Below are 20,038 nucleotides of genomic sequence, written 5' to 3' on the forward strand. Positions count from 1 at the left end.
TTTTAAAAGGCATTTAAAAAGTGCTCCTTCTGTTGTTTTTCCCAAATCACCAAGTGTTTGCCTGCTGAGTTATGTGGTGCAATGCTGACCTAAGTCCTTGGGGCTACTGTCCAGCAAGCGAATAGTAGTCAAATATCCTGGGGAAAACTTTTGAATTTTAATTTTTCATGATCTTTCCAATGAGGTTTTGTTCTGATGTTTAAAAATGCCATTATGACTGATTTAACTCATAGTTTCCATTTATGAAAAGTGATTGAGACTTAAATACTGAAGAAAACTTTGGAAATCCAAATTGGATTTGGATACCGCCTACCTCTGAGCTCACTGGCAGCAGCAGTTGAGGTTCCCCATGTTGCAGCTTTGCCTCATGGGCTTCTTGCTGCTTCTCCACCGGCTCTCTCTGACCCACAGCAGCTTGCTGAGCCCATCTGCAGGAAAGTTCCAGAAATGCCTGGGATTTGACATGGCAGGGGGCAATCTTCAACCAATGAGAAATGGGAGCTGGTGGGTAAGGATAGCAGCCTCCCCAGCTTTCAGGGGTCTAAGAACCATCAGGCCCTGCTGCCTTCAATGGGAACCTCCTCTTTCATCTACGCGTGATTGTCTTTGCCCGTCGTGGGCTTGCTTTATCCCTTCCTCCGATGGGCTTCCTGAGAGAGTGAGGACTAAGTAACCAGGCTGCAGGTGGGCACACAGCTGGCAGGGAAGCCCCCCACCCTGGGGGGGATCACCTGAGAAGACGCGGGAGCTTGAGCCAGAGTGTGGGGACATGAAATGTGGAAAGGGGAGCCGCGGTGATTTTAAAGAGTGACCAGTTGCCTGGAAGCCAAGGAGAGCTTCAGCCAGGCCTAGGGAGTTAAACACCGAATGTGTCCACGTTGAAAAAGCCAGTGAGGTACAAAACTAGGCAAAAAGAATCTATGTTTCAAGAAGTCAGGGACTTGGTAGTGACTGGAAGGGGTGGGGACAGAAATTGGGGTGCTGCTGAGCTGTGTACCTTAAACATCAAGCTGCCTGTTTGTCATATATGCACTTTCTGTGGGTATGGTATATATTAGTAAAAAGTGTAAAGGAACCAGCAGTAGGTCAGTTCAGGTGGGGCGGCTGGAAACCAGATAGCAGTAGGTCATATTGCCGCTAGAATGTGAAAAATGAAAAATGGAATACCCTGAAGAAGCTTGACTCTATCAGCTGTCCATTGCTGTGTCACAGACCATCACAAAACGTAGGGGCTTGTGACACTGACTGTTTCATTTGCTTATAATTCTGTGTGTCAGCCACTCAGGCTGGGCTCAGCTGGGTGGTCCTTCTGTACTTTCTCGGGCATCGGCCTGGGTCGGGGTGATCTAGCATAGCCTCATACCCATGTCAGGCAGTTGGTGCTGGCTGTCATCTGGACCTCTCTCTTGGCTTGGTCTCTCATCCTCACTGGGTGCCAGCATTTTAGGAGGATAAGAGTGGAAGTTGCAGTCTTCCTGGGGTGTGGGTTTGAAAGTTGTACAGTATCATTGCAGCTACGTTCTTCTATTGGTCAAAGCAAGTCATAAGCCCCCCCCCCCCCCCCCCCCCCCCCCCCGGTTTCCTAGTAGGGAATGGTGGAGACCTAGACGGAGCATGACTCACCTTCAGGGGCCAGCTCTTCGGCTCTAACAGGGATTGATGCTCCGTGTCCCATTGCTCCTAGACATTCTGATTTTGCATAAAAGTCAGAAACCTAAAATGTCATGTGAAATCTCTCAATTTTTATATTTAGCAACTAATTCATGATGTTAAACATTACATGGTCCAAATAAGTATGCCTCTGAACTTGATGTAGCCTGTGAGCCTTGAAACTCTGCCTCAGATTAGAGCAAGAGTTAGAATAATAGAGACCATCATTCTCCAATAGAAGTGGAAACGAATTTAAGAAATCCATACTCTCTCTTTGGCCTGTGGGCCATCAGGCCATGACTTTTGGTTTATTTCTGAGTACAGGAGACCAACAGTGTAAAATTTGGAGAAAATCACCTTTTACTCCTTACCCTTAGACACCTCCCTATGCCCTCTCTCCAGCTGAGAACCTCCACTTGGAAACTACTATTTTTATTTTAGTAATTCTATTTTTTAATTGAAGTATAGTTGATATACAAAATCCTATTACTTTTAAATATACATCATAGGGATTCAGCATTTTTGCACATTATAAAACGATCCCTAAGATCATTTTAGTTAGTCTAGTTATTCTCTGGAAATCACGATCATTTTATTGCCTTCTGGAAGTACGAAAGAAGTCCAGACCATGGGTGTGGGCATGGGGTGTATTGTCCTCTCTATTCAAGATGGCCTGTCTCACTTTCAGAGAGGGGATGAAAGACATGTGCTAAAGAAGATGAACATTTATTCTCTTTCATTCCAGTCTTTGCTATTTTCTTCAGCTTGGTAGTTCCCATACTTGCACCCAAATGCCTCTTATTTCAGGCACTTTCTTATTTTGAGAATGGAAGTAACTTTGCACTCTCAATTCACTAGAACATGGGCACCATGAAGGGCCACCTGGTGTGACTTGTTCACTGATGCACCCCCACCACCGCCCACTGGCCTTGCTCAATATGTGCTTACTGGAAGCTGTCTCAGTCTTTTAATAGAAATCCGCCACCTCACTCTATCATCGCACCTCAGAGGCCTGAGAGTAGCAGAGGATGCTGAGACTCTGAGGTTGACCTTCGCAAGGACCCACGACTGGGCTGCGGGGCAGGGTTCCGCAGACACACGGTTCTGTTTCAAGCTCAGACATGCAGCAGTCTGGCTCTCAAAACCCCAGTGCGGAACGAGGAGTCTGGTTTTGAAATAAAGGGACACTGCTGATTTCACACTTTTTAATTATTTAATTAATGAATATTTACATTTTAAAAAAAAGCATTTAAGGAACCCGGCACAGAGAGCATTGATTGTGAGGCAGAGAATGGATACATGCATCATTTCCAATGTTTCACAAAGGGAAAGTTCATGGGAAACTGAGTCTCCTGGGTTCACAGTTCTGAATACAAACCCTTCAGCCTATCCATCCTCATTTTAACACCTTAGTTACAAACATCAGTCAACCATGTATGCTTATGAATGCCCAGCTGGGAGAAGCCTGCTTTAGCTGACAACATCTCTTTCCAGAACCAAAAATCACATGATTTTATTCCTGAAAGGAATAAAACTTGACCTTATTAGAATAAATCCACTGTAGAATGTTGGGCTCTGGGATAGGGACACTTGGAAACCTTGTTAAGGAAGAGATCAGGCTTCATCTAAATCTGTTTGGTTGAGGTCCTCTGTCTGGACATTCTCTGCTCTCACTAGAGGAAGGATCGGTAGGCTTTTCTTAAAGATGGTGAATATTTTAGGATTTGCAGATCATTTGGTCATGAATGCATGTAAATGAATGGATGTGGCTGTGTTCAAATCAAACTTTATTTACAAAAACAGGAGACCCGGCCTTGGTGTGCCATGTGCTGCAGTAGAGGTGAGGCTAGGAGCCTGAGTTCTGTCCAGAATATCAATATATTCTGAATGGATGCTCATTGCCAATTCTTTGTGGGGGATTTTTTGTGTGTGTCAGTGGTATGTACTCCAGCGGCAATACTTTGAAGTTTTAGAATGGTTTAGGAGAATATCAGTACCTTTGGCCCAGATTATTTTGTGGGAAGAAATCCAAGTAGATATACATTAGGAGGACATGATGTTCTGTTTCCTGGAGTCAAGCAGATTTAGGGTGACATTCACTTACATGCATTTATTAAGAGTAAAGTAAAGGACTATAGCTGCTTAGGGGTAGGAAAGAGTAAGTGAGCCTGAATTTTGGTTGGATTGCCATCCTAGTCTCTGACTTTGCAACTTCCAAATATCGGCATGACCAATTTTCATGTATCTTACGTTTGATTACTGTTTTAAAGTTAAAAATAGTAGAAAGGAGAAAGAAAATGGCCTACAAGAACATAAGTCATAAAACATCTGGTTCCTTTAATGAATGCTTCCAATCTTAAGTCAGTCAGGACTGTCTGACATATTAATTAAATGCCAGTGAGAATCATTATCATTTTATGGTACCTGTCCACTCCCCTAAAAATACTGTGAATTCACTGACTTTTCATCTGCAACTTTCTGAGAGATGCTGATGAATTCCTTTTCTCATGAATTTCTAGATTCAAGAATTTCTCAAGGTCCATCCATTTTAAACCTCCAAAGTGCCAGTAGTAATTGGCCTCAGAGGATCTTCCAGGGAAATAAAAATGTATTCATAAGCACACTTAAAGTCCTTTAGCATTTGCTCATTTTATCCAAGAGAGAGATGAGAAGACGTGAAGGATCCTCTTTGCCCCCTGCTACATAGGGTGACAGACATCAGAAAATGCTCAAGCGCCATATCAGATCAGGGATGTTAAAAAGACGATTACCTCTGTCAAAAAATAATCATATTTTGTCAGTCGCTTAGAAGAGTAAGGTAAACTGAAAATTTGTTGTAGGGGCCTAATTTTTTCAGAAACTCTTTTCTTGTCCTCTAAAATGGATTACATAATCAGGAGGTGCTCTGCTTGGGGACAGAGGCCAAGGGAATAAGGAGCGAGGAGATACAGGAGGAAGTGCAGGTTCCTCCGATGGGTAGGCAGGTCTGGTCTGGCTGTGGCCTGACATCTGCAGAAAGGCTGCTTTGCCTGCTGCTCTCAGCTGGGAGACTGTTCATTCATGAGCTATTACAATTTCCCAAGTTAGTACATAAGAGATGAACGGCTCATGGTTTTGACTACCTACAGATGAGATTTCCTTCCAAGGGTGCTGTTAACACAAAACCAGTAACCTCTCCAAGCCTCTGCGTGATGCATTAGAGTTGAGAGTTAAGAACATCCCAAAGAAGGGCGCATCCCCACGTGGACACTTGATACGGAGCAAATGCCTGCTCCTGACCGGCGATGTTGAGTATCCTCTAACAACAAAGCTTGGACAATCTGAGTAGTTTGAACAGCTATTCTACTTTCTACCATTCATTTTGTACAATCACAGAATTTTTCTTTCTTGAAAACAAAAATTGTTCCAGAGATTACCAGAATATTGGGTACAGCATTGAGGGGCATTTCAGGAGATTACAATCGATTAAAAATGTCGACCAGATTCCTAATAGCTTTTCAAGGCTTTGAATCATTTGCATTTTAAAGTTGATATCAGATATTGCAACGTTAAAGATAAATTGTTCTAACTTCTATTATCAGATGGTAGTGGGGTTAAAATGATGGGTAATCAGGCCACGCAGTATGCCTCGTGTCCATACCCCATGTGACTTTTGCAGAACGCTGCCCTGTGTAAGCTGCTATTGCAAATAGGTAACTATTGCACAGAATCTTCCATAGAATCCACCCAGGTAAAGCTGGCAGCCTCTCATCTTTGCAGAAGAACATCTTGCCTTTGAAAAAAATGCAGCAGAAAGGAAACTTACCACAGAAACCACAGGAAGATTTCTTGCCTGAGACTCTGTAAGTTTGTCATTCCGTTAGCTCTCCCCTCCACCTCATTTATTCACCCACCAGTTACTGAGTACCTCCAATGTACCAGGTACTGTTCCAGGCTCTGAAAATACACTGTGAACAAGACATAGCAAAGTCCCTGCCCCATGGAGCTTACATTCAAGCAGGGGGGACACAGATGAGCACTCAAATCCATGATATCACAGTGTTCAAAAGAGCCTAGAGATATCCTGCCTGAGATCTGTTTCCTGCCTCTCCTCACTCATGGACAATGACAAAGTCAAGGGAGAGGCCACTAATGGGCCACAGCAATTTCACTAGTCCTACCTCCACCATCTCTCAGTTGGATGAACTCAAGTGAGACCTTCAACCAATCTGGGCCTCGGTTTCCTCATCTATAAAATGGGGAGAGGTTATATTAAGTGATTTGTTTTTTCTTCTAAAGGGAAGGGGACCTTTTGGGCTTTTATTTTTCATGGTATTAGGAGAGCATTTTGAACAAAATCAAAAGCCAGTGTGTTGACTGTTTTAGTTTTAAAAATATTTAAAAGTAAACTATAAGAAATCCTTAGGTATTCCACATCCACTCAACACTTTAAATGCCAATTTAAACTTCATCAGTAGCAAATGTCTTATTTACAGCTGCCATACAATGAAGTCTTTTCACCATCTTCAGCTGAAAAAGTATTTATTCATAAAGCACAGTCCTACCTCATTTGTGAAAGGTTCTCTCGCTGCAAAGTCCTCTCCTGAGTGTGACACTCTCTCCTACTCACCCAGATTATTGACTTTGTGCTCCTGTTTAATGTTTCCCAAGCTCTATGAAAACAAGGATTGGGTCCTTGCTTTTTTGAGGAATGACCCCAATGAGATTCGTACCCGGTAATACACACATGTCATCAGTGCACCTACATCATGTTTCATGGGCACGGGCCTTCTGGGAACCCACCTCAGCTCTTCAGGCTGTCAGAATATTTCTGCTCAGTAAAATTAGAGCTATGGTGTACCAAAGGGTACACTACTATTCAAAAAGGAAAAAAAAATGGGTTTCTAGAACAATTCATAGACTAGGACGATGTGAATTAATGAAGATCCTAACTTCTTTGGAAGCCTGGTGGAATGTTAATGCATATTTAATAATGCCAGTTAAGTAGCACATACTTTGCAATCAATTAATTTTTCTTAAAGAAGGTAACATAGCTGGAGAGCTGAATGTCAAAGTTAGGTTCCTACTTATTAAGTTGGTAGGAGTTATGAAGCCTCTGGTTCTCTTGAAAGACAACTTGCATTCAGTGGCTTGATTTTCCAATGTTGAAATTCAAATTTCAATCAATCCAGAAGCTAAGGATGATAGGAAATTTTATACAACTACAAGGAATCTTCTTTTGTCTGGGTCAGATCTCCATGGCTGCCTTGGAGGCTTCTGAAGCCTGTATGCTCGGTCTCTGAGTTTTAGCAGTTGGCGTGAAATGAAATATCCAACACGTGTTTTCAAATTTGATCGGGTGGGCCTTATCAAAAGAACATAGTTTGTCATTGCCTTTGGAGGCAACGTGAAATCTCTGCCTCAATAACCAAATTTAATTCCTTCCTGTTGCTCTGTGGTGTGAAGATCTATAGTGTCGATGTTATCAGACGCGCCTGTCATGGGCTGCTGTGTACAGAATGTCTGCCCCCATCCTTTCGGTCCCTGCAAAGGGAACATCCTTGGTTGGGTGAACACTACTACTTCAGGACCAGATGGGCAGGGGCATCCCATGTCACCTGGAAGAACCCGGAAGCAGCATCACGACGCCTTCTAGTAATACACAGCGTCTCAAACAGTGTCTGCATGTACTATGAAGTGAGGGCAGGTCCAGCAGTCATCGGCTGCATAAATGAGGGTCAGAGAAGAATAAGGAGGTTTTGACAATTTTTGGCAACCTAGATCACAGGTACAGATAAATTCTTGTTAGCAAAGGAAAGGCACTTCGGTGTCCATCGTGGAATCTGAGCATGTGTTTAAGTTGTTGAGCGTGTGCTACCAATCAGGATACGGTCCCTTTTTCACAAGGATAAACAGGAGGAATTATAAAGCCCACCTGATGTTCAGTGTCCTTATCTCAGTAGGACTGCAGCCCTGCCCGGCCAACCCAAAGGGTCCACAGGGTGGAAACAAGCGTGCCTCAGGCAGGGCTGGCTGTGGCTGTGAGGATCTCCATAAAGTCACTGTGTGCAGTGTACTTTTCAAGGAGGAAGTCCTTGAGCTGCAAACGAATACAACCCTTAGGTCCAAACCTCTGTGGGCACCATGGCTTCTTTGGTCCCAACGGAAGGCAGTAGGCTTTCTTCAGACAAGAAGTAAAAGGGGAATTGCACTAAGAAGCCACGAATCTTTTTCAGTTCTTCCTCAGCTCTAATGGGATCTTCCCTTGCTAATATGGGCTTGGTTATAAAGTCTCTCAATTGAATTAAATTGTGTACTTCATCATTGGGAAGGCACCGGAACACCTGATTAAGACACAAATAGGAAGAAACTAGGTCATAAGTTTAAAAGAAAAGATAGCCCCTTTATGGAAAATATTCATTCCAACTGATGAAATCTTTGCTTTATGAAACACGTAGTAGTTGTATGCTACAGCACACACCTGACTGAAGAGTTGCTTCTCTTATTTGCTACAAAGAGACTACTAGATTTGCTTTCATCCAAAAAAAAAAAAAATCATAGGTTGATCCCTCTATCTGATTTACACAAGTCATCGATGTCGTGATAAAGTCAAGCTAGTGGTACAGGAATTCCACTGATGTTACTTCACATTAAGGTTAAGTTTTTTGATAATAATTCTCCAAATTTCACTGGACGTTCTGGTTTAAGAGGAAAACTGCATATTATGTTTTTTATTTTCAAAAATGTCCATATCTGTACCTTAAAGTTATCAATTGTACACTTAATTTGCCAATTGCAAATGAGCTTCACATACCAGAATACTTCCCTCCTAGAAATTTCAGCATGTATTGAGAATAAGGATGTGCCTATACAACCCCAATATTATTCTCACACCTCAGAAAACCAATTCCAAGTCATTTAAGATATGGTCCATATTCAGATTTATCCTATTAATCCCAAAATGTTTTTTTTTTATAGCTGCTATCCTCTCCTCCCATGAGGATCCAAACAAGGGCTGTGCACTGCATTTTTAAAATTACATTTTAAAGGACTCCATGCACATGACCTATTTGATCATGGCCTTGAGTCCTCAGCATGAAGTAAAGCTATGGAGACTGTCATGTTTCATTAGGAATGATGAATTCTCTGTGCTGGAAGGGACGCTGGCAGTCATGAAGAAGAACAACACACTCTTATCTAGTTTCTGATAGATGGTCAGCAGATCTCAGCTTGAATAGTTTCTATGAGAGAAAGCTGACTACTTCATGAAGTAACTCATTCCACTGTTGGACAACTCTTAACTCTTCTACATTCTTTGTCATAAGCCATGGAGAGAACTTAGCAAAAGATACATTTAGCCTCCCTAACATATGGAGCTTGTTTTAAAACACCCTTCCAAAAGTAGAGCTGCCCAACAAAGGAAGTGTTTCATTATTAATAAATTCCATCACAGGAATGGATACCATTTATTATGCACTATGTGCTAAATACATTTAAAAAACTATTCTTTATTTTCATAACCACCCTCATGAATATCTTGCCCACTTTATAGGATAAGAAAGGAAGGCTCAGAAAGTCAAATCACTACACACAAATTTGTATCACCAGCAGCTGGGTGAGCTGGGTTGAACCCAGGTCTGACTCATTTTGGGATTCCATCTGCCTTTTTTCTCTTTGTCACTAGACATGTCCAAAGGCTGGGTAACCACCTTCTAAGGATGCTCATGATGGGATCCCACAGTCAGATGAGAGATCAGAATGCCACTAATGGCTCTTCTACACCATAATCCATGATACTTTTTGACTCTGTTTTTTAATATCTACAAAGCGGTATTTTATTACAACTTGGAAATGTACTGGATTTTTACACCCATTAACATTACTCTGCACCAATAATATACAGTAATAATGACGTGTTTTTGTGGTGTGATTCAATGAAAAAGGTAGGGAGAGAGATGAAAACCTCACCTTATCATATATTGTAGCATTTCGAGCTGCCGTTGCAACCCACACCTCCTTGAAGAATTTGTCACTCACTGGATCCTGAATGTTTTCACTTGGGTCAGAAAGATAGCCAAGGACAACCCTGCAATACAAGTACCTTCCAAAATGAGTAACTGAGATAAAGAAATTTGCTGCAAGCATTGTTTCTAATGGTAATGTAATTCAGGCACTCAACCATAGCAGTCCTTTTTCTTTTTTTTTTATTCTAAGGAAAATCCAAGGAAACCATTAAAACTGTGTGTGCGTGCGTGTATAAAATCTTGATTGCATAACCAAACCAAACCAAACTAAGAAAACCCAAGCTGTTCTGATGCTTGAAAGTTTTAACTATTGGATAGATAGATCTGAATTTAGTTCTAAGAGACTCCTTGGAATTTGGCCTAAGGGAGTGAGAAGTTTGAAGATAGGGTTAGCATTCAAACCATAGGCCAAGGGGTGCCTGGGTGGCTCAGCTGGTTGGGAATCTGATTTTTTATTTTGGTTCATGTTTTTTAAAGATTTTATTTATTTATTCATCACACACACACACACACACACACACACACACACACACAGACACACACAGGCAGAGGGGAGAAGTAGGCTCCATGCAGGGAGCCCGACGTGGGACTTGATCCCAGGACTCCCAAGATCACGCCCTGGGCCAAAGGCAGGTGCTAAACTGCTGAGCCACCCAGGGATTCCCCCCCCACACACACTTTTTTTTTAACAGGCCTCTGATGCACATCCAGCAGGTTAATCCTTTAAGAGAACATGACCTGGCTACTCTCATATCCCCAGAGTGCCTGGCAAAAAAAGCCACATACTAGATGTTGTCTGACTTGATCATATATAGATAGTGGACTAGAAACAATAAGAAATTCTCAAGCAAAGCAAGATAAGTTTTAGAGGTCATATTTGAAAATGATGAAGACCCTTGTACTTAGAGAATGCCTTGAAGTAAAAAAACAAAACAAACAAAAAAACCAAAATCAACCATTTTCACATCACTCCCGTGAGGTACAGAGTACATGATTCCCATTTTGCAGACGGGAAGCTAAATCTGGAGACACACTATTGGCAAAGCTAGATTTCAAATGGAGTCTAAAGCCCTGTCTCACATGCCTGATAGGTTCAAAGAAGATCAAAGAGGCTTGTGTTATACTGAAGACAGAAGTGAGGAAATAGGTCTTAGAAGGACTTTGGCTTTTATACTGAGTGAAACCGGGACATATCGCAGACACTGGAGCAGAGGAGTGACGGGATCTGACTTGCGTATGAAAATACGGCTTCTGTATTCAGAAGGGCAAGGGCTGCAGCAGGGAGACCACGTAGGAGCTCCTGCAGTAATCGGAGTGAAGGGTGAGGATTCCTTGGGCAGTGAGGAGGAAGGTAGGGCCAGCAGGCTGTACTGACGGAGCAGGTATGCAATATGAGAAAAAGCGTGGCATCAAGGATGATGGGTGTTGGCGTGAGCATCTAGAAAAATGTAGTTGCCATTGGCGGACATGGGGAGTTCTGTTGGTAGAGCCAGTTTGTGGGAGAAGACCAGGAAATCAGTTCTGAACCTGTTGAGACTTCCATGAAACATTCCCGGGGTTATCAACGCAAAGTAGGCAGCTGGAGCAATGAATCCGGAGCTGTGGGGAGAGGGCCTGGGTGGAGATACGCATTTGGGAGTTGTTCTTATATATATTCATAAAGCCATGGCACTTTAGCTGGGTTCCCCCAAGGGGTGAGTGTAGACAGAGAAGAGGACCTGCTGTGCCTCAGTGGTAGGGAGCAGGAGGAGCAGCCAGCGAGCCCGCAGAAAAGCGAGGGTGTGGTATCCTGGAACCACACAAAGTTCTCCAAGGAGAACTGGGTCAAATTCAGATGAGAACTGACCATTGGATTCCGCGGTAGAGGTCATTCTAGTGTTACTCTCTATATATTTAAATAAATGTGGATTCACGTCATCATTTTTTAATGGTCGCAGAATTTCCCATCATGGAAAATTTCTTGAACCAATGATTTTGTTATGACCTTTTGGGGGGGTTTCCAGGTTTTCATTATAATGAACAATTTCCCAATGAACATAAGTTGTTCATCGTGTATAATACTTTGTGAATTTATGAATTTTTTCACCAGGAAAAGTTTTAGAATTAAACTTGGCTTCAAGAAAGGCTGTTCCCACACATATACTGTCACCGTGCAGGCTCTCCCCAGTCATCTCCAACATTATTAATTCCTGAAAAAGCACAGCCAGTCTTACAGGGATAAAAGGACATCTCATTTTAGTTTTAGTCTGCACTTTTCCCACTCTATAAAGTAAATTCTTTAAAATAAATGGATTTGGCACCATGGGCTCCCTAGGATTTTTAGAGTTTTATACTCTAAAAATTTTATTTCCACTTCAAATACTGTCTCCTTCAGACTCTATAGGAATAACTTTTAAAACAGATTTAAGGGATGATGTTTGCACACAGATGCTGGCTATTCAATAAGATTCAAAGCAAACTCGGAATGCACCAAATCTGAAGTTATGACAATACATCAATTATAATAATACTTTTGATGGGGATCAGGTCTAACCAGCCAAAAACTGAGCAGAAAGAACGTTTCTGGGACTCTGCTTTTAAATCAAAACAATAGGTAACACCTCGTGTCCCCCAAGGTATCAGTTCAGAACTTGATTGCAGAGTAAGTATTTAAAGAAGCCTATAACAGATCATTTTTAATAATAAATGATTTTCCCTGTCTGTTTTCTCATGTTAAAATGCACGGTAAAAATAATATGAAGTACTCTGGATATTCTTTTGAGGACTAAGGTTTGACAGAAAACTAGTCAGATTCAATGTTGGTGTGTATGATGGGAATTATTTAATGTTTAATTGTTTATGCATCAGTGGGACAGGAGGAAAACTGCAGAAGATAGTTTCTGTTCTTTCCATTCCTCATGTCTGTCACTTTACATGATTCTGAGCTCTACTTGGGTGGATAATGGTTTCTGTTGAGTGATGGTTACATCTGTACAGTTGGATAATTTTCTGGGACTTAATGAATTGTTCGGCACATAGTTGCAACATTCAATGCAGTACTCTGATGTTTGACTCTATTTAGAATTGATTTCACATTGAAATGTGTCTATTTCTATTCAAAAATAACCCAGATGGAAAATGGATTGAAGCTGCGTTTATTTTATTTTATTTTTCTAGTGAGAAAATGGCTGTATTCTAGGACCCAATATTATATTGAGAACATTTCCTAATAAAATCAACACAAGGTTTTTGGTATGGTGCTTTTTAACATATTATCTGTGTTGGCCACTGGGGCAAAGTGAAAATGTTTGTTCAAAAACAAGTGCCCCTTTTAAACAATTTGAAAATTGTCAATAAAATAAAAGCACCTAAGAATATGCTTAGCATGAAATGTTTAAGAGCAGCATAAAATAGCAGGTTAAAATAAAACCCTAACGATTACTGAAGAGCAATGCCCCTCCCAGGAATGCAAACCCTAGAGTTTCATTAGAGAAAAATTCAAAAAGAATTTAAATAAATTGAAGCTTATACTTTGTTCCTCCAGAGGATGATTCAACATTATAAATATGTTAATTCTTTTTATATAAATCTATACGTCTACTGTAATCTCAACAACAACAACAAAAAATGAAGAGAACATGAATAAAGAATTCCAAAGTTCACATGGAAGAGTGAATGTTTAAGAGTAGCCAAGATTTTTCTGTCAATGAATATTGATTTGGGAAGTGGGGTGGCAAGAAGCAGTATTAAAGCACAGGCTACAAGGATTAAAGCGGTGTCACACCCGGATGCAAATAAGACAACTATGATAGCACCAGAAGGAGAGACTAGAGATGCGTGAGGATATATAGCAATGTGGAGGCCCTGCATGTTGGAGAGGCAGAGAGTACCGCACATCATTCAGATCTGGACCAACTGGTAGGTTTGGGGTGGAGGGAGGGAGTTGGAGTCCCTACCTCACTTCTTACATTAAAATAAATTACAGATGTTAAATGTAAAAGCAGTATCAAATAAGCACTAGAAGAAAATGCAGTATTTGATCTTGGGTTGGGGAAACTCTACTAAGAGTGTAAGAAAAGGAAGAAAATAATCTGGATAGATTTGATTAGATTTTTGAGTTTCCTCCAAATACTTTTTTTTTTAAGATTTTATTTTATTTTTATTTATTTATTTTTCATGTGTGATCTTTTTGTATCTGGCATCTTTTTTTAAAAATATTTATTTATTTATTTATTCATTCATTCATTCATTCATTCATTCATGAGAGACACACAGGAGAAAGAGGCAAAGACACAGGCAGAGGGAGAAGCAGGCTCCATGCAGGGAGCCCGACGTGGGACTTGATCCCAGGTTCCCAGGATCAGGCCCTGGGCTTAAGGCAGCGCTAAATCACTGAGCCACTCATGAAAGACACACACAGAGAGAGAGAGAGAGGCAGAGACATAGGCAGAGGGAGAAGTAGGCTCACTGCAGGGAGCCTGATGTGGGACTCGATCCCAGGACCCCGGGTTCATGACCTGAGACAAATGCAGGTGCTCAACCCCTTAGCCACCCAGGTGCCCCTCCCCCAAATACTTTAAAGATGATGCAAAGTCAATTGACAAATCAGATTTGCAACCAGTATGACAAAAGAATTAGCCTTGCATATACTTAAGTTACTCATAAATCACTCAAAGAAAGGGAAACATTCCAACAAAAATGGACAAAGGACATGAATAGGCTAGGTAATTTCTAAAAGAATAATTACCAGAACAAGATGGCTAATGAACACATTTGTTTAAGACCTCAAAAAATGCAAATTAAAGTAATGAAATTCCATCTGAAATCCAACAAATTGGCAAAGATTAAATAAAATAATAGAATGCAGTGTTGGTAAAGACAGGAGGAATAAGCCGTCTAAAGCGTTAGTAGCAAGATAGTAAGACATTAGAGAGTAAAAGCAGCAGCATACTTCCTTTGATTAGAAATTCCATATTCAGGATCTAGCTAAGGAAACAATTAAGAAGGTAAAGAAGATGCTACCTACAAATATATCTACTTATTTGTTTATTTATTGTAAAGATTTTATTTTTAGGTAATCTCTATAGCCAACATGAGGCTCGAACTCACAGCCCTGAGACCAAGAGTCACATGTTCCCTGGACTGAGCCGGCCAGGCCTCCTTATATCCACTTTTTTAGACCACTGAAAAACCTGCCTGTCAATGAGGTAATAGTTAAAGGAGTCACAGCATACCCACATGATGTAATACAATGCAGTCGTTAAATGTTATAGAAGAATACTTAATGACACAGAAGCATGTAACACTATTTAAATAATACAGAACTTCCTAGGACTGCAAGAACCTAATTATGTTTTTAAAAAGAAATACAGGATAGTAATACATACGTACAGAACAAAGTGGAATGGTATAGAGCAAATGTTAAAGCTGCTAGCTCTGGGCAGTGTGATCACAGATGAATTTAATTTTCTTATTGCTTAACTGTATTTGCCAAATTTTCTGCCACAAAAATATGTTGTAATCAGAACCACCTACACCTTTATAATTATTATACATTTAGAACGTTATAAAGAAGCTCACGCCCCCCCTTTTTTTTTTTAGTGCAAAAGGGTGGTTTTATTCAAGCACAACACAGGACAGGACCCATGGACAGAAAGAGCTGCCCTGGGGTTGTGAGGAGCAATTGAGTCTATACTCTGGAGTTGGGGGAGGGAAGGAAAAAGGGAGGTGCTTAAATGGACTTGCATATGCTAAAGACAACCCTCTTTAGCATTTATTATTATTTTTTAAAGATTTTATTTATTTATTCACAGGAGACACAGAGAGACACACAGAGGCAGAGATACAGGCAGAGGGAGAAGCAGGCTCCATGCAGGGAGCCCGATGCGGGACTCGATCCCAGGACTGTGGCATCACACCCTGAGCCGAAGGCAGATGCTCAACCACTGAGCCTCCCAGGTGCCCCAACCCTCCCTTTAAAGAGAAAAATTCTCACAAAACTGACAAGACAAGTATTTCTAGTTTACATCATGAAATATTTGCTTCCTCATCTAGGCTGCAGCAGGCCATCCATCAGTGGGCTGGTGGACAGGGTACTCATTTTAATCTCTTCCCTGCTAAACAAAACAAATTCACATGAGAAGCTAATTGAAATACCAATGGTCTGAAAAACCTCTTACTGGCAAAACAATTAGTAACCAGGGCAATAAATGCAGCCATAAAAACTGTGAGGAAGTATTGACAGATTTTTGAGGGATAGATTTGCTGAGCTCCTGGGCCTGAGGGAACAGAGGACCCCTCTCTGGAACTGAAGGAATGGAAGCGTATCTTGCTTCTCAGAGGCCGGAGCCTGGACCTGCTAGATACAAGGGCAATGGGAGCAATGGAACCAATGGAACCAATGGGGGCAACGAGGGCAATGGGGACAACGGGGGGGCAACAGGGCCAATGGGGCCAATGGGGCCAATGAGGCCAATGGGGCCAACGGGGCCAACGGGGGCAATGAGGCCAACAGGGCCAACAGGGCCAACGGCTGCCAGCACTTGCAGGGAGCAAGCCCTCCTTACACTCCTACCTCAAGCCAGCCCGTTTCCAAGCTCCACCATTCATGCCCCAGGGTTAAGACAACAGTGCTGCGAAGCATCTGTTCCAGGCTTTTCTCTCAACACCTTAATGCTTACTCAGGCCACCGCTGCATCTCAGCACGGAGGCCACAGCCAAAAGCCATCGCTGGCAGGTACAGCTCTAGCATCATGGACTGAGGGCCCTAGGTGTAGGGGAGGGTGTGCTCTGGGTGTTCCCCGAGTGAAGTGACAGGTCGGGGCTAGGTTCTAGAAGGACCACTCTGACCACCGAGACTCCATTATAGGGGCTGGCGTGGGGCCGGTTAGAGCCCAGCGAAGACTCACTGAGGGTCCCATGGGCCTTGCCGCCCACCCAGTGTTCTCTCGGCACCAATCAGGACCAGACTCCCATCCTCTTGGAGAAGATCAGGAATCTGTCATGTCTGGGGCTGAGGTTTCTAAACGTCACTCTCAGCATCACGGGCACCCTCCTTCAATAATTTCTAGTACGTGCCTGCATTACTGGGACTATTACAATTTTTAAAAACAGACTTGCTTTCAAAAACTCACATAGGGGCGCCTGGGTGGATCAGCTGGTTCAGCGCCCACACCCTGGTTCCAGCTCAGGTTGTGATCTGGGGGTTGTGGGAGCCAGGCCCCCCAGGGGGGCTCCACACTCCACGGGGAGGGTCTGCTTGAGATCCTCTCTCTCCCTCTGCTTCTCCCCCCATTCACTCGCTCTCCCTAAAATCAATAAAATCTTAACAAACAAACAAACAAACAAACAAACAAACAAAACCCAACCAGCCACTAGATGGGTAGAGCTGGCCTGGTCGTAAATCCATGAATCAACTTAAAATGCTGTTTTTCTCAATTAGCCATAAAAATAATCCAAAGGATTAAAATCGAAAACGTCAGGGATCCCTGGGTGGCTCAGGGGTTGAGCATCTGCCTTTGGCCCAGGGTGTGATCCTGGAGTCCCAGGATCGAGTCCCGCATCGGGCTCCCTGCATGGAGCCTGCTTGTCCCTTGGCCTCCCTCTGTGTCTCTCATGAATAAATAAATAAAATCTTTTTTTAAAAAAATAATCGAAAATGCCCGTGGCCGGCGTAGGCCGTCGGGCACACTCCTGGGGCTCGCTCGCAGCCCGGGAGACACTGCTGCGCCCGGAGAGCGGCGGCGCGGGCGCACCTGAAGCACTGCAGCCGGAGGCCTCGGGCGAAGCGGCCAGCGGGGTACGCCTGTCCGTCCATGACCGAAGGGACCGTCTCCGTGTCCTGCACAAGCACAGCCATTTCGCTGTCGCGCCTTCCCAGCATGCTGCGGTCGTTGATGTTGGCAGAGCCTGGAACGGGAGACAGTGACCTGGAGCAACCTCTCGGCAGAGCAGGTGCATCGCCCCCCCCCCCCCCCTCGGTCGGTCCCTGCTAAGAAAACCTCGCTTGTGTTCAGGTTGCCGAGAGATGCTGGGGAAGGGGGGTCCCCCGACCCGGGCAGGAGGCCTGATCGGCCTAAGCCAGTGCCGGGAACCCCGTGATTTTTCCCCGTGACCGACTGGCTTGGGACGGGCACTTGACCTCATCGTAGCCAGGGTGACACGAGGGAAGGCCTCGGGGCTTCCTTATGAACACACCGGGACGCTGGCTCTTCCAGCCTTTTGCTATTTCGGTCCCAGTGCGGGACGAGGCCACAGTTCCAGAAGCTGCGGGGACAAGCAGGCAGGCCAAGGGGGCCGAGCACTGGGAAGACAGACTCGGGTCTTCGAGTCCCTGAGTCAGGCAACCTCCTGACCCGCCGGTGTGTGAAATGATACCTTTGCTCATCGTTTCACCCACCTGGGGCTGAATTTCCCATCGGGTGGCTCAAAGGAGTCCAACTGATAAATCCTTAAGCTCACAAAGGAAAAAGACTCAGCAGTTCAGTCCGGTCCCGTCAGCTTTTAGACTTGGTCTGCAGAGCCGTAGGACTTGACTCACGGCCATATAATTAGGAGTGTCAAGACCCCAGCGTCGCCTCACACCCAAGAATCCACGCTCAAATATGGGTTGGCCTTAGCCTTTTTACGTCCGCCTGCCTCCCTCGCGTGGCACGCCAACAGCTTCCGTGTCAACCTCCTTCCATCCCATTTTTAAATCCAAAGGAGCTGAGAATGTGGACTTTCACACGTGAAGGGCAAGTGTCTTTAATATCAGTGCAACCTGTGCTTTTCCCACTCCTCTGCTCTGTGCTCAGAGCCCCCAGCGCGTGGTTTTCTGCATTCGTCACTATGGAGTCATGCTTTTGCATCCCTGAGGTGTCCTACAAACCACAGAAGGAACCAAACTCTTTTTTTTCTTTCTCTTCCCCTCGTCACACAACCCACGGCTTCTGTAGACATGGATTCAAAGGGTTGGGCAGAACAGGAGCAAGAGGCTACCCTCGGCGACGGGGACAGGCAGGGAGTAAGGTGATGGATGAGGCCTGCCCTGAGCCCAAATGGCAGCATGTCGTACACGAGCAAAAGCTGGCCCTCCCTAAGGAGATTTACTGCCAGTTGCCACAATAGTGTCATGTACTAAATACACAGATCTATGATAACGATGCATGTGGCCGATGCCCCACAGTGACCTGGGGTGACAGGGAGAGGATAGAGCCCCTCACAGAAAGCTGGGAGCCCTGCTGGGGCTCTGTAACGTGGGGACAATCGACGCACGTTGTTTTGTCAGCAACAGATCATCTTTTGTGCATGCGCTGGCGTTTTGATTATGCTATAAAATTTGCAGCCCTATTTTTGGGCTTCACAGTTGGCCCAGCATCAATGTGGACAAAGTCCCTTCATCCCTCTCACCTTTAATTTGGTCTCTCACAAACTGAGATCATAATACAGATCTTGTAGGGTTCTTGTGAGAAGTCAGTAAGACCATGGGAAAGAACTCAATAATTCACAAACTGCTCCACAGTGTTAAATATTATTGGTACAATTATCAGATACTTCGTCAAGGCTACCATATGTAGAGGAGAAGAATGAGGGAACTTTAGATGAACTTGATAAAGGAGATCCTGAAAATGAGATATTGGTGTAATGTCACCTCCATTCTTAGTGTTAAACAGTCCCATATTCTGAAAATCAAATTCAGAACAGCAGATATATTGTTATCCCATTTCTAAATAACATAGGAGGTAAAGGAGAAAGGGATCTAGAAAGATTCACACTGAACTGTTGAGAGTGGTGGACTCCTTGTAGCGAAGAGGGATTTTTGACCTTTTATTCAGTATGTGTCCTTAGAGTTTGAATTGTTTACAACGATCATGCCTTGTATTCCACGGGTAACTCTTTATGGTAACTGCGATCCTTTGCTTTTATTAGCACATTGCCCTGATAATTTAAAACCACTTAATTTTTAGAGAATGACCTTTTCTAAGTCTGCTTATAGGAAACACTCTAAACACTGTGAACTACCGCAAAATACAAAAGAATATATGAAAACATATATGTACCACTCAGGCAATAATAAAAATAAACATCACTGAACATATTCACCCAAGCTGAAAAACAGAACATTACCCATCCCTGAAGCCCTCAGATGTCTTCCCATGTAGACCTTTCCCCATCATGAGAGAGATTTTATATAGAATTTTGTGTTCATCACGCTCTGCATGCTTTCCTAATCAAAGAAATAGTTTACTTTTGACCCATATCATAATCTTTTGAGATTTGCTTCTTTTATTCAGTATGATGTCTTCAGGATTTATCTGTGTCTGACCGTAGTGCATTATTTTCCTCAAATGAGCACAGCAGGCCTTATTCATTCTAAACCCGTTGATGGATGTTTGGGTTGTTTCTAATGTTTTTCTATGATACTC

The 20,038-nt window shown here is 43.1% G+C and overlaps 1 protein-coding gene across 8 annotated transcripts in view; it reads right to left on the reverse strand.

Annotated features, from left to right (window-relative positions):
* Window positions 1–2,841: 2,841 nt before the first annotated feature.
* PLD1 (phospholipase D1) overlaps window positions 2,842–20,038 on the reverse strand; it is a 204,828-nt gene continuing 187,631 nt past the window's right edge. For all 8 annotated transcript variants that reach the window (XM_038583904.1, XM_038583901.1, XM_038583903.1 and 5 more), the window contains 3 exons: window positions 17,387–17,540; window positions 9,598–9,715; window positions 2,842–7,973 (listed from right to left, as the gene is read on the reverse strand). In XM_038583904.1, the coding sequence (XP_038439832.1) occupies window positions 7,749–7,973; window positions 9,598–9,715; window positions 17,387–17,540 (497 nt within the window). In that variant the 3' untranslated portion in view covers window positions 2,842–7,748. The remainder of the gene's footprint in view (window positions 7,974–9,597; window positions 9,716–17,386; window positions 17,541–20,038) is intronic.

Source organism: Canis lupus, chromosome 34 (genome assembly GCF_011100685.1).
Source record: "Canis lupus familiaris isolate Mischka breed German Shepherd chromosome 34, alternate assembly UU_Cfam_GSD_1.0, whole genome shotgun sequence".
Lineage (NCBI taxonomy): Eukaryota > Metazoa > Chordata > Mammalia > Carnivora > Canidae > Canis > Canis lupus.